The sequence below is a fragment of the Myotis nattereri genome (genome assembly GCF_964212035.1).
Source record: "Myotis nattereri genome assembly, chromosome: 19".
Taxonomy (NCBI): Eukaryota; Metazoa; Chordata; class Mammalia; order Chiroptera; family Vespertilionidae; genus Myotis; species Myotis nattereri.
The window spans coordinates 1,120,317-1,134,261 of NC_138095.1; the positions used below are offsets into that span (position 1 = coordinate 1,120,317).

Consider the following 13,945-nt stretch of genomic DNA (forward strand, 5'->3'; position numbering starts at 1 on the left):
TTTGCAGGCAGCTGAGCTAGGGATGGTGTCAGCCTATTACACGTACATCTTCACTAATCTGGTAAGACATTTTCACAGCCCACTCCCTTGGCATGGAGAGTGTCCTTAGTCAGGGGCTGGGGGGGGTTGGGGGGGGCGGAGGGCGGCACAGAATGAAGCCCAGGAGGTGGGGACAGGAAAATAGAAGCAGAGGCCAGCCCGATAGGCAGGGTGTCCTAGGAACATGGAAGTTCAAGAACTCCTGCATTCTCACTCACCTCAACGACTCTTCGTCTTGGGAGAACAGGGATTTGTAGAGTCTGACCCTCCGTCCAAGTGCCACGTGCTACACAGCACAGCCCCCCTGGGAGAGGAGTGCCCTGGGAGGCCCAGTGCTGGCTGCCGGCCGCTGCTCCGCCAGAGCCGGTGCTGGTTCCCGCAGGACAGCGAGGCCACAGCAAGTGCACGCGGCCCGAGGTGTCATCGCTGATGCACCGTCAGAGACCGTGTCTTCCAACCCCCTCTGCAGATGAGAAAGAAGTCGGTAGACATTTTACTGGGTGAGGTGGGGGCACCAACTTTGCCACCTACCGACTCTGTGCCCTCCAGCCAGTGCCGAGCCTCGGTCGGTAAAACGGGGTAAGAGCAGCTGCGTCATGGAGTTGCTGCATTTTAAAAAGATGTGATTTAATGTATGTGGGGCGTTTTGAAATTGTGAATCAGTAAGAAGAGAGAACGGTTGTTATGAAGTACAGGCACTCAACTAGAGAGAAGAACGTCAGAGAATGGGTTTTTAGTAGAATTTTATAGCTTTTTACGTGAAATAAAATAAAAGAACCACAGGAAGTCACAAAGGAAATGCGCCCAGTTTCTTCCAGGTGTGACATCTTATTTAATTACAATAACATCAAAACTAGGATAGCAAATGGCACATCTCTCAAAATGTGTAGATTTGTGTAACTCCCACTGCAATCAAGATACAAAACTATTTAATCACCACAAAAATCTCCCTTGTGCTACTATTTATAACCTCACCACCACCCTGATCCCCACTCTCCCTACTCTGTTCTCTATTTCTATTGTTTTATAGCTTCAAGGATGCTATTTGATGCACTCACACAGTGACCTTTTGAGGTTAACTGTTGTCACTCCCAGCGCCGTGCCCTTGAGAATCACCAGGTTGTTATGTGAGTCCATTGTCTGTTCCTTATCCATGCTGACTGGACTTTTGGTGTGGATGTACCCATCTATTGAGACACATTTTGGTTGCTTCCAGTTTCTGGCTGTTACCGATAGAGCCATCATAGCAGTCATTCAGAGAAGAAGTCTGTTTTATTTTATAAATGAATGACCTCTTGAGATCACTCAAGTGACCCCTTCATCCAGATGTTTTTTTGATGTTTCAGGCACTGCGTCAGGAATTAGGGATTAAAAAGGGAATAAGAAACTAAATTTGCCTTGGAAAATGCAAAGTATCCATTGTGCAAAGTGGTAAATTCTATTAGATGTGTACAAAATGGTCTACACCCCAAAGCGGGGGCCACTCGATCAACCTGGGGCAGGCTTTGGAGGAGGAGGAGGAAGAGGAGGAGCATGAGGAGGGGGAGGAAGAGGAGGAGGAGGAAGAGAAGGACTAGGAGAAGGAGGAGGAGGAGGAAAGAAGGCCCCATAGAAGCAGATTTTAAGCTGCTCCCTGAAAGTCCGTGGGGCTTTTCTAGATAAGCAAGGAAGGAAGAAGGTTCTGGGACAGGAACCAGCACCCACATGGTTGGGGTTCAAAGGCACATGGCAGGCCCAGGGAAAAGGGACTCACTTGAACCACATGGGCTGCTCTGGGGCGGCCCTGCCGGTGATGGCTGTTAATTGCTTAACCACCTCTCTCCATGAAAATAACCATTAGAAGGTATAAAGCGGATACAAGTATGTTAGCGAGCAGAATCTCACCTCACAGATTTAACTCTTAAATCTTAAGGAGGAAAGGTTACATAAAAGTTAAACTTCCTTGGTCAGCGTATGTGACAGGATAGTCCCCGGGGTGCAGGGGCGGGTCTGGGCATTGCCCTGTGTGGCGTGGGCGGTGCCTGCCCAGGAAACGCTGGGCTGCAGGGTCCTGTTCTTGTCCTGTGAGCAGCGCTCTCTGCAGGCGGCGATGGGGCTGTTCACACTGACGCCTCCACAGGCCTCTGCTCCCAGAGCTGAAAGCCCCTGAAAAACCCAGGGGCCTCTTTCCCGCATCGCGGTTCCCTCCCCAGCGTCGCCCAGCTCCCCACACTCCTGCCCCCTGCTGGACTGGCTTCCTGGAAGTCCAGCCCCGTGGGAAGACCTCACACAGCACACATGCAACTACAGAGCGCTGTCGGGGCGAGCAGCACCAGATCCAGCACCAGAATCCCCCACAGGCCCCACCCCTCAGCATGTCAAACGCCAGGCCCTTCTTTGCTTATGTGTATATTTTTTCTATCTAACACGGCTGTACATTAGAGCAGCCGTGTTAGGTAGCATGTGGAAGGGAGAAAGGATTAGATGATTCCCAGTGCAAGACAAAAGCTTTTGCTTAAAGTAAGGAGGCACGGGGGGCGGGGAGGGGGGGGGGTGGAGGGTGGTGCCCTGAAAGTGGGCAAGAGAGGAAAGAGAGAGTAAAATGCAGTTGTGTCCCGTTTGGGGAGCCCGGGGAGGAGAGAGGAGAGGGCAGGAGGCCAGGGCTGCTGCGTGTGCCAGGGAGGCCAGGGCTGCTGCGTGTGCCAGGGAGGCCAGGGCTGCTGTGTGTGCCAGGCGGCCAGGGCTTCTGCATGTGCCAGGGAGGCCAGGGCTGCTGCGTGTGCCAGGGAGGCCAGGGCTGCTGCGTGTGCCAGGGAGGCCAGGGCTGCTGCGTGTGCCAGGGAGGCCAGAGCTGCTGCGTGTGCCAGGGAGGCCAGGCCTGCTGTGTGTGCCAGGCGGCCAGGGCTTCTGCATGTGCCAGGGAGGCCAGGGCTGCTGCGTGTGCCAGGGAGGCCAGGGCTGCTGCGTGTGCCAGGCGGCCAGGGCTGCTGTGTGTGCCAGGGAGGCCAGAGCTGCTGCGTGTGCCAGGGAGGCCAGGGCTGCTGTGTGTGCCAGGCAGCCAGGGCTGCTGCGTGTGCCAGGGAGGCCAGGGCTGCTGCGTGTGCCAGGGAGGCCAGGGCTGCTGCGTGTGCCAGGTGGCCAGGGCTTCTGCATGTGCCAGGGAGGCCAGGGCTGCTGCGTGTACCAGGGAGGCCAGGGCTGCTGCGTGTGCCAGGGAGGCCAGGGCTGCTGCGTGTGCCAGGGAGGCCAGGGCTGCTGCGTGTGCCAGGCGGCCAGGGCTTCTGCATGTGCCAGGGAGGCCAGGGCTGCTGCGTGTGCCAGGGAGGCTAGGGCTGCTGCGTGTGCCAGGGAGGCCAGGGCTGCTGCGTGTGCCAGGGAGGCCAGGGCTGCTGCGTGTGCCAGGGAGGCCAGGGCTGCTGCGCGTGCCAGGGAGGCCAGGGCTGCTGCGTGTGCCAGGTGGCCAGGGCTGCTTCCCAGGAAGCAGAGAAAGTTGCTGGGAAGCAGGGCGACACAGGGGTGACCTCTTGGGAGGAGGCCAGGCATTTGGAGTATGAGTTCCCAGCACAGTGACAAGAATAAGGAGTTGGAGTTGCTTGGCTTAGAGAGTTTTAAGAAGACAGCATCACCAATGCTGTGTGCCACCCTCCCTCTTCTCAGAAGTGATGACGATGGTGATCGTGGTGGTTTTTCTGGTGGAAAAGCACTGGCCTGTGAAGTCAGGAGACCCAGCAAGCGCCACTCTGTCGGGCTCACTGGGTGCCTTAGAGAGTCACACTGATGAGCTGAGCCCCGTCCTCTCATGTGTAACCTGGGGCCACTGTGAGGATGAGGGAGATTGCATTACAACACTTCCCGCTTTCCAAGCGCGTTTCTCCGTGTGGGTGGGCACAGGCCTGGGGAGCCCTGGGAGCACGCGTCCGAGTTCTCTGGGCCTGGAGCTAAGGGTGACGCCGTCTGAGCACCTGGGAGGGCGGCAGAGCAGGAACGGCAGCAGTGGTGGTGGTGTAACAGTCCAGCACACAGAGTCAGAGCCATTGCGAATGTCCCTGAGAGCCTGGAAGCCCTCGGGGCCTGGGCTTTCTGGAGTGGACAGACCCTCTGCGAGGAGTGAAGAAACTATTTTGAAGTCCATTCTTTCCTCCCAGCTGCAGTGGGAGTCTTGGGCTAGTGCAGAGCGGACCAGGCTTCATAAGAGGGTAATGCACCTGGCCAGTGTGGCTCAGTAGTTGAGCATCAACCTATGAACCAGGAAATCGTGGTTCACTTCCCTGTCAGAGCATATGCCTGGGTTGCAGGCTGGATCCCCAGTAGGGGGCGTGCAGGAGGCAGCCAATCAATGATTCTCTCTCATCATTGATGTTTCTATCTCTCTCTCCCTCTCCCTTCCTCTCTGGAAAAAAAAAATTATATATATATGATAGTGAGTTATCGTCTGTACTTCTTTAGTCCCTTCCCCCCAAATACAGATGCCATTGAGCTTTAATCCTTATTTATTCCTTCTCTGAATTTCTCAGGGACCCATCATGTCCCATCTCCCTAAATTTTGCCACAGGATGCAGCAGGCACTCAGATTAGCTATGTCAGGGCCATCACAGTGAGTCGGGAAGACCCAGGCCCTGGCGTTAGGCAGATATCTGCTGTGTGACCCTGTGCAATTTACTTAACCTCTCTGAGCCTCAACGACTCACCTGAGATCCTCAGGAGATCCTCTCCACACAGCAGCTGCTTCACAGTGGCCTTTAGTGAGGGAAGGGGCTGTGAAATATTAAGAATACTACACTCATAAGCTAGCCGCTGTGTGGATGCCACTAATGAGGTGGGTAGCATGAGTGTTTGCTTACAGATGAGACCACTGAGGGTCTAAGTGGGGATAAAGCAGGACCTTCTGCTAGAGCTGCTGTGAGGGTTAAATGAGAAAATGACTGAGAAACACGAGTGCAGAACCTGGCTGTGGAAGGCATTAATGAATATCAGCTCCATTATCACTAGGCCACTCAGCAGCTGAGGTGCCTCTCGCTTTGGCTGCATGAACAAGGGCAGGAATCTGTCCGAGCCCCGGCTTTCAGCTCCTGTGGGCAGATTCCTGGAAGTGGACATGCAGGCTCAGATGGGAATTATATGCTTAATTTTGGAAGAATGGCCAAACTGTTTTCCAGCAGCACCATTTTCTGTTCACACCAGTAGTTTATGAGGGTATGAGTCCCTCCATGTCCTCACCAATATTTGTCATTATTTGTTTTTATGATAATAAAACAACTTAGTGCGTCTGAAAAGTTCAGATGTGTTTATTACTATTTGGACTTTGCAAATGGAAAGAAGCAAGACCACATGGCTAAAGTTGAGACCTGATTAAGAAGCTTTATACTGAGAGAAAAAGGCTGCTGTATGAGAACCCAGCCATTCAGGTGGGCAGACCTGGGGAAGTCCCCAGTCAGGCACTCGCTCACCCTGCGCCCAAATCTCCGAGGGTCCTGGGTTCTCACGGGTACAGTGTGGGTAATGACATCCATCGCTAAAATCTGAGAAAATGAAAAGTTAGCTATTGATAGCATGGTCTCTGATAGGTAATGTCCACGGCTGTAACAGATAAACCCTCGAATCTCATGCTTCACACAGTAGAAGTGTGTTTCTGACTCAGTTGAAGTTTCAAAAGAGAGTCCTGGTCAGCGGGCAGCCTTCCGCAGGGCATTCAGGGTGCAGGCTCCTCCCACATATAAATGTGTCCCTAGAAGCCAGGGATGGGGACATGGGAGGTCAGGCGCAGGAGGGCGTGTGGGCCAGGCCTGGAGGGGCACTGGTATTTCTCCTCCCACTTCCATGGCTGGAACTCAGTCGTGTGCCACATGAAGTTATTAATCATCAGATACTCTTTCATGCATGTGGAAGAGCAATAAGCATCCTACACTCTGGCATGTCTGTTTAGAGGGAAACGGGTCCTAAACATGGAGATTAGCGGTTCTTCACAAAGGTGTCAGCTCCCTCACCGCTCACAGGCCGCTCTGGCTACTCCGTGCAGTGGGTGGCCCGTGGTCCTGTGGCATCTCCAGGGGCCTGCACGGGGCGGGTACAGGTTCGCTGTGCTTGTTCCGCTTGTTAATCTGAAAGGAGTCTGTCCAGTTGGCCTCTGGGTTTGGCTCAGAAACTGTTGTCTATAAGACGACGGAAAACGACAGAAGAGTCTGGCCTCTGGGCAAAGCCGAGTCAGCCACTGAGACGGCAGAGCTCCCTTTCAGATCAGAGGCAGAGGCAGAGGGTGATCTGAGCTCATAAACCTAAAAGGGTTGCCCAGCTCCCAGGGAGCCTAGAAAGAGCACATCACTGCCCACAAGGAAAGCACAGTCACCCAGTCCCTGTCAGAGAGCAGAGCGGCCTGGGCCGAAGGAGGGCGATGCCACCCAGGTAGGGAGAAGTGAGGAGAGGTAAGGGCATGGGTCAAAAGTCATGATATGTCAATGAAATGCAAGAATTAATTGGGCACCAAAAGCAGGAGGCTGTGTGGCCTGTGGGCCACCAGGGCTGCTGCCAGCATTGCATGGACACCATGACCACCGTGTTACTACCATGTGCCAGGCGGGGCCAGAGCTTTGAGCTCTTGGCACCACTACCATGCCGAGGGCAGGCTGCCACTTGTGCCATATAGGAAGCAGGCACCTCAGAGTTTCCTTGGGGAACCTAGAGAGAAGGGCCCAGCACTGGTGTGGGATGGCGTGGGAAGGGTCACACAGTAGGGCGTCTCACCGGAGTGAGGGCGGGCCATGAAGCAGCATGGCTTCTAGTTGCAGCCCTGCCACTGACTAGCTGGGCGACACAGTCATAGGGATGACATTCATCAAAGGAATACCTTCTGCATGGAAAGCTCTGTAACGAGTGCTTCTCCGCTACACCTCACAGTAGCCCAGCAGAGAGCACTGCTTTACCCTCATCTTAAGGATGAGCGAGCCGCAGCTCAGCCAGTGTGCTGTCTTGCTCGAGGTAGTGGAGCCCGATCATGGATCCGCAGCAGCTCTTCCCCCCTCACTTGACCGTGTCCACGCCAGGCAAGCCCAGTCTCTTCACAGGACTCTGTTTCTTTACCTTAACATTTTGAGGCAGAACGAAGTGGTCTCTGAGGGTCTTTCCAGTCCTGGACTTGTTCCATCCTGTACACTGTTGGGAGCATTTCAAGTCATAACACCCTCAGCTGGCACCCCAAGGAGGAATAATCCCTTGATCAGAGGCCCGCATGGCCTGAGGAAGCAGCTGCGAGTTAGCTAACAGCTGCTGGGGTTCCCCCATGCAGCCAGCCGGGGCGTCCTGCAGAAAGATGGTCCCCAGCACCGTCTCTATTTTATTTGGGCAGAATGAATATATGCAGGAAAGTGTTATCCTCTGTGTCTATGTTATTGTTAAGCAGATGGATCCTATGTTTATTTCTCTAAAGCTTTACCAGAGAGATGAGTCATAAGTAATTGAAATTGCTAAAATTATTACAGACAGGGGACTGGGGGCAGACAGGGAGGGAAGGAACTGACTCCAGAGGAGGAAGTGATGTGCTCCTGCCCGCCTCTCCTGCCCCTTCTTCTGGCAAGCCAACCCCACTCTTCTTCAGGCCTTGCTTTGATGTCACATCTTCAATGAGGTCTCCCCTGACACCCGGGTTGAACTCACTGGCACACTCTCTCACAGAGCCCTGTGTTCTGCATTTTGTAGCATCATCTCAAGTGGGAACTCCTTCCATAGCTGACTCCTCTACCAGACTTTGAGCTCCATCACTATAACCTGAGTAGCCTACTGGCACATAGGGGGTGCTCAGTAAGTATATGTTGAGTGGATGAATGGAGCAGTTCACAACATTATAGTCTGAGGGCTAGAAGGGCTGGCCAGGTGAGAGAGCTCACCTCCTTGCATCCAACAGGAATTCAGCTCATCCCCTCTACGCCCATGAGCATGAAGACCTGCAGCTCAGCCAGGCGGACCACACAATAACTACTCAATCTGGAGTGCCTTCCTTCATGCTGGCTGGACAGAGTAGAATGAAGGGTGTGCAGGGCCATGAAGGGGGTTAGTTCAGGGTTCAAGAGCCACATTTCCAAGGGTCCTAATGAGTGAGAGCAATGTCAAGACCTGAGGCCAGGGCTGGCACCAAGAATGACCACTGAGGTAGGAAGAGGCAGAGGAGACCAAGGACGGTGTGACTCCTTGTACTGTGGCCTGTCACCTGGGCTGCTTGCTCCACTGGCCACAATCTGCTCAGGTTGGCCTTGGTCACGTGGCCTCTTCGGGCCAGGATCTGCACCTCACTCGGGAAGCCAGAACCCAAAGGTCTTTGAAAAAAAACCTCCCCTTCAGGTTTTAAAGGTCATTATGAAATTGTCTGGGGCTTGGCACGTGAAGTTGTGTGAGCCTCCTGACTGTTGAAACAGAGGATGGAAACATGGCTTAATGGAGGCAGCAAAAGCCTCAGATCGAAGAAGACCTGACTTTGAATCTGGGCCCTGCCATGTATCAGATGTATATGTGGCACATTGTTCAACCTGTTGGAGTCTGTTTTTCCTTTTGTAAATTGGAATAATTCTTACAGGATCATTTTGTAAAGAACATGGAAAATTTAAAAACCTCAGTGAGCTGCTAGTCAACATTATTTACCTTCCATCGCTTTTTGCCCACTTCATGTTGAGTATTTCCATCCTTAGACCTCAGTTTTATGGTTTGCTGCCTGCCTCTGGCTTTCTGAAACTCTGAAGCCATTGGGGACATTTCAAAATTGGCTTCTTACCCAGTTGGAACTATAGTTCCCAGGGTGCGTGAGCCTCTTCATTATCTTGTAGTCATTTACCAAAAGCACCCCCACACCCCTACACATACATGCATTCATACACACATACCCCTACACATACATGCATTCATACACACATACCCCTACACATACATGCATTCTTACACACATACCCTACACATGCATGCATTCTTACACATGCATCCATATATATATATATATATATACACTCCTACACACACATTCCTACATATAAAGCATTCTTACACACACACACCCCTACACATACATGCATTCTTACACACACACACCCCTACACATACATGCATTCTTACACATGCATCCATATATATATATACATTCCTACACACACATCCCTACATATAAAGCATTCTTACACACACACACACACCCCTACACATACATGCATTCTTACACACACATCCCTACACATGCATGCACACGCACACGCACGCCTGCACTCACTGAGCTGGCCAAGAGCCACATCCATCAGTTAGACACCTTTCTAAGTGCTGGAGCAGTTGACTCTGAAGTGTAGTTGGTTGTAAAATTACTAAGACTGTCCACATATTTCAGTTCTATTGAGCCTTTAGGAGGAACACACAGCACAGCACAGTACGCTTTGGTGAATAAATATGTTTTTAGTGCAGCTAGAAAAGAGTAACGGAGTGAGTGTCCCCATGTGTCTGAGCTCCCAAGGCACCACCCACCGAATGCAGACCCCGAGTGGTGGCAGATCTGACAGTGACATACATGGATACCACAGCACTTTAAAGAGAAACTTTGCTCCAAAGCTGTGCTCTCTCCCGCTGCTACGCCTCCTGTACGTGCTCTCTGACCTTGGCCGTCAGAGGAGGGTGTGCTTAGGAGGCACGAGCAGCAGGGATCTTTGGAAGGAGATCCGGAGGCATCGACAGAAGAATTAGTCTTTGTATTTGCATTTGGCTGACAGCGGGAAGTCCTTGGCCCAGGTTATAGGATTATGATTAGTCAGACATGATTAAGCAAATGTTAAAATGAACTATACTTATTCATCAAGCATTTATTAAATGCCTACTGTGTGCTGGGGAATGCAAGCAACATTGGGATGTGGCTTAAAAAGCGCTCAGTCTGCAAATGAGAGATGCCGACGCCCAGAGGAGGTGGCCTTTGGTGCTAGGGGGAGAGGGGGCTTAAAGAAAAGTTTACAGGTATGGCTTTCTTTGAATCATTTATGAAAAGCTGGTTAGAGCCCTGGCCGGTTGTTCAGTGGTTAGAGCATCAGTGGGTTCCGTTCCTAGTCAAGGGCACTTACCTTGCTGCAGTTTCCCCAGCCTCAGAAGGACACATGCAGAGGCAACCAATTGATGTGTCTCTCTCATGTCAGTGTCTCTCTCCCCCCCTCCTCCCTCCCTTTCACTCCCTCTAGAAATCAATAGAAAAAATTATCCTTGGGTGAGGAGCTTACAAAAGCTGGTTAGGAATGAGAATGGGAGTGTGTGACCTGTAGGCAGAGGCCTGGCATGGGCTTGAGGAAGAGCACGGAGCCTGCCCTGGTGGAGCCGGGGTGTGACGAAGAGGGGAGCCAGAGCCACTAAGGAAGGTCCCGGTCCCAGAAGACCAATCTGTCCTGCAAAGTTGCCGGCGTTTTCAGCAGAGGAGTTGGCATGGAGGGCCCAGGATCTAGCCTTGGCTGCCCCCGTCACTGACAGCCGGGCCAAGTCCTTCCTCCTCTGAGGAAAGTCTAGGGCTCCATAGACTCAAACGCTGTTGCTTCATGGTTGGATGAAGAGGTGGTAAATGGCTGGATGCAGTCTCCTGCCTTCCTGTTTCCCATGTGAAGTGCTTGACTTTCCTCTTCATGCGTGTCCTTGTTCTTGCCTGGGTTGCCTATCTTTCCAGTGCCCTTCGCTGTCCAGGTTGCCTGAGTAGGGCAGCTCCCTGACTCTCCCTCGCCCTTGCCCAGAAGTCCTGTCCTGTGACCCAGGTCCAGCCCATCTCCTCAGAGCCTGATGTGTGCCAAGATGGCAGTGACTGATGACAGCATCTCTCAGACCTCAGCTCTGCAATCAGCCCTCAGCTTAGGAAAAGCAACAGAAATACTGGCATAAGGGACCACCTCTGCCTGCCTTCCTGGCTCTTATACTGACCATTTGGGGGAACGTGCCTCCCACTGGCCTCTGAGAATGAGCACCTTGTGAGCAGGGACCAGCCTGCTCAGCGTTGTCTCTCGTGCCGAACACACGATGAGTGTCCTAGAGGGAATGCTTGTGGATTTATGAAATGAATGAGGCAAAAATGGTCAAGATCTCAAAAATCTATTATGTGCATTTCCCTCCTGCTGTGGGAGTCACCCGAGAGACCAGTGCCCTGAATCCTTCCCTGGTCACACCTCCTGAGTGACCTTGAGCATGTTGGACAGCGAGCTGCCAGCTGCGGGAGCCCATCCTTGGCCCTGCTACAGAGATGGGGCAGGCCAAGACTGCTGATTGACAGCTCCACTCACCTTCCTCAACAGCCTGCTGCACCGCTGGTGAGATGGGGCGGTGCACTGGGTCGCTACATGCCTGAGGCTAATGAGCTAGGACCTGGACAGAGAGGTTTCGACCCCGTGGCTGGGAAGGAGGCTGATCTTAATGGGGGTGCAGGGCCTCGGTGAGGAGCACAGTGTCCACCATGTCTCATGTCAGCTTGACCCTGAGCTTCTGTTCACAGTTAATAGTTATTTAGTCGCGGAGGCACAGGATGGAGACAGTCACAGCTGCGGGGTCGAAGTGTTCTGCCTTCCTCTTCCCGGGAGCAGATGGCTGTGGGAACACAGGCTTCCCCGATGCCAGGCAGGCTGGGAAGGCCTGGGTGTCGCCGCTGCTCAGCCGTCCCCCTCCCCCAGCCTCGCCAGGTGGCCATTTCTCTGTTCCTCACCCTCTGCTCCCTCTCTGGTGCTGCCACTATGGCATCCAGATCCTGGGGAGGGGACCTTAGGATTTCTCTTCCCAGCATATTTATAAGGAGAGAATCAGGATCCATGCGCACCTGCTTCAGCCCAGCGCTCCCAGCCCTACCTGCCATTTAGTTAAGGGGTGGCAGCCAGGCCTTGAGGCTGGGGAGCTGGGCCTGAAAAAGAGAGGGAGTTGTACTTTCTGAGTTAGAGCTTGTGGTGGGCAGGAACCAGGACTCTAATCCCCTACAGTCCTCGAATGTGTTAAGTTTATGAAAAATCCCTCTCCATCATCTGAACTTGGGTGTATAATGCATGTTTCACTGTGTTTGGAGCAGCATTTCCCAATGTGTGTCTGAAAGAAGAAACTGAGAGGCTCCATGGCCAGTGTGCTGGAAGGGCAGTGTGCGGGAAGGACAGTGTGCGGGAAGGGCAGTGTGCTGGAAGGGCAGTGGGCTGTAAGTGCAGTGTGCTGAAGGGCAGTAGGCTGGAAGGGCAGTGGGCTGGAAGGGCAGTGGGCTGGAAGTGCAGTGTGCTGGAAGAGCAGTGTGCTGGTAGAGCAGTGGGCTGGAAGGGCAGTGTGCTGGAAGGGCAGTGTGCTGGAAGAGCAGTTTGCTGGAAGGGCAGTGTGCTGGAAGGCCAGTGTGCTGGAAGGGCAGTGCGCTGGAAGAGCAGTGGGCTAGAAGGTCAGTGTGCTGGAAGGGCAGTGGACTGGAAGGGCAGTGGACTGGAAGGGCAGTGTGCTGGAAGGGCCGTGTGCTGGAAGAGCCGTGGGCTGGGAAGAGCAGTGGGCTGGAAGAGCAGTGGGCTGGGAAGAGCAGTGGGCTGGGAAGAGCAGTGTGCTGGAAGGGCCGTGTGCTGGAAGAGCAGTATGCTTCAAGGGCAGTGTGCTGGAAGGGCAGTGTGATGGAAGGGCAGTGTGCTGGAAGGCCAGTGTGCTCGAAGGGCAGTGTGCTGGAAGATCAGTGTGCTGGAAGAGCAGTGTGCTGGAAGGGCAGTGTGCTGGAAGGGCAGTGTGCTGGAAGTGCAGTGTGCTGGGAAGAGCAGTGTGATGGGAAGAGCAGTGTGCTGGGAAGAGCAGTGTGCTGGGAAGAGCAGTGTGCTGGGAAGGGCAGCTTGCTGGAAGGGCAGTGGGCTGGAAGGGCAGTGTGCTGGAAGGACAGTGTACTGAAAGAGCATTGTGCTGGGAAGAGCAGTGTGCTGGAAGTGCAGTGTGCTGGGAAGAGCAGTGTGCTGGAAGTGCAGTGTGCTGGGAAGGGCAGTGTGCTGGAAGGGCAGTGTGCTGAAAGAGCATTGTGCTGGGAAGAGCAGTGTGCTGGAAGTGCAGTGTGCTGGGAAGAGCAGTGTGATGGGAAGAGCAGTGTGCTGGGAAGAGCAGCGTGCTGGAAGGGCAGTGGGCTGGAAGGGCAGTGGGCTGGAAGGGCAGTGTGCTGGGAAGGGCAGTGTGCTGGGAAGGGCAGTGTGCTGGAAGGGCAGTGTGCTGGAAGTGCAGTGTGCTGGGAAGAGCAGTGTGATGGGAAGAGCAGTGTGCTGGGAAGAGCAGTGTGCTGGGAAGGGCAGCGTGCTGGAAGGGCAGTGGGCTGGAAGGGCAGTGTGCTGGAAGGACAGTGTGCTGGGAAGTGCAGGGTGAACCAGAATCCAGCTGCAGCTCCATGTTGCACATTTGTAAGGCACTACAGGTGGATAAATGTGAATCTTAAAGAGGCAGATATCTCATCCAATGCTTTCTAATTTTATTTGAACATGAAACTTTCTTTTTATGAAGTTTTTATTAATGGCTCCTGGGAATGCTAATTCCCTGGGGAACACACTTTGGGAAGCACTGGCTTAGAGGGTGTTATCATGTAGAAGCTGGCAGCTGTTTCCCATATTTGTTTAGGAACCAGTGTTCAGTTTCATTCAGGGAGGCTAAGCTTAGTCACAAGAAGCATTTCACAAATGAGGGGGCTTAGGGAGAAGACTCCCAGCGTGCCCTGGGACACTGTTATAAGAAACACACTGCTGCCTCTGTGGTTCTTTTACAAGCTCTCCCGTGAGTTACTATAAACGGAATGAGTTATCAAGGAAGATTCTAGATCTTTTCATCTTAAGGGGACTTTAAAAAAAAGAATATAATTGTGAGGGATAAGAAAGTAGGAATGAAAAGGCCAGAAGACAGACTGGCTGACTTCTAGAAGGGCTGTCCAAGGAGTGTGCAGTGAACATTCATTCTTACTAAACATACATTCGAAGGA

At 53.0% G+C, this 13,945-nt stretch overlaps 1 protein-coding gene across 1 annotated transcript in view; it reads left to right on the forward strand.

Moving 5' to 3' along the window:
- The window catches only part of GRIK4 (glutamate ionotropic receptor kainate type subunit 4), a 234,074-nt gene that overhangs the window by 145,493 nt on the left and 74,636 nt on the right, over positions 1 to 13,945 (forward strand). The window contains exon 7 of the mRNA XM_081113547.1: positions 8 to 61. Coding sequence (XP_080969673.1) covers positions 8 to 61 — 54 coding nt within the window. The remainder of the gene's footprint in view (positions 1 to 7; positions 62 to 13,945) is intronic.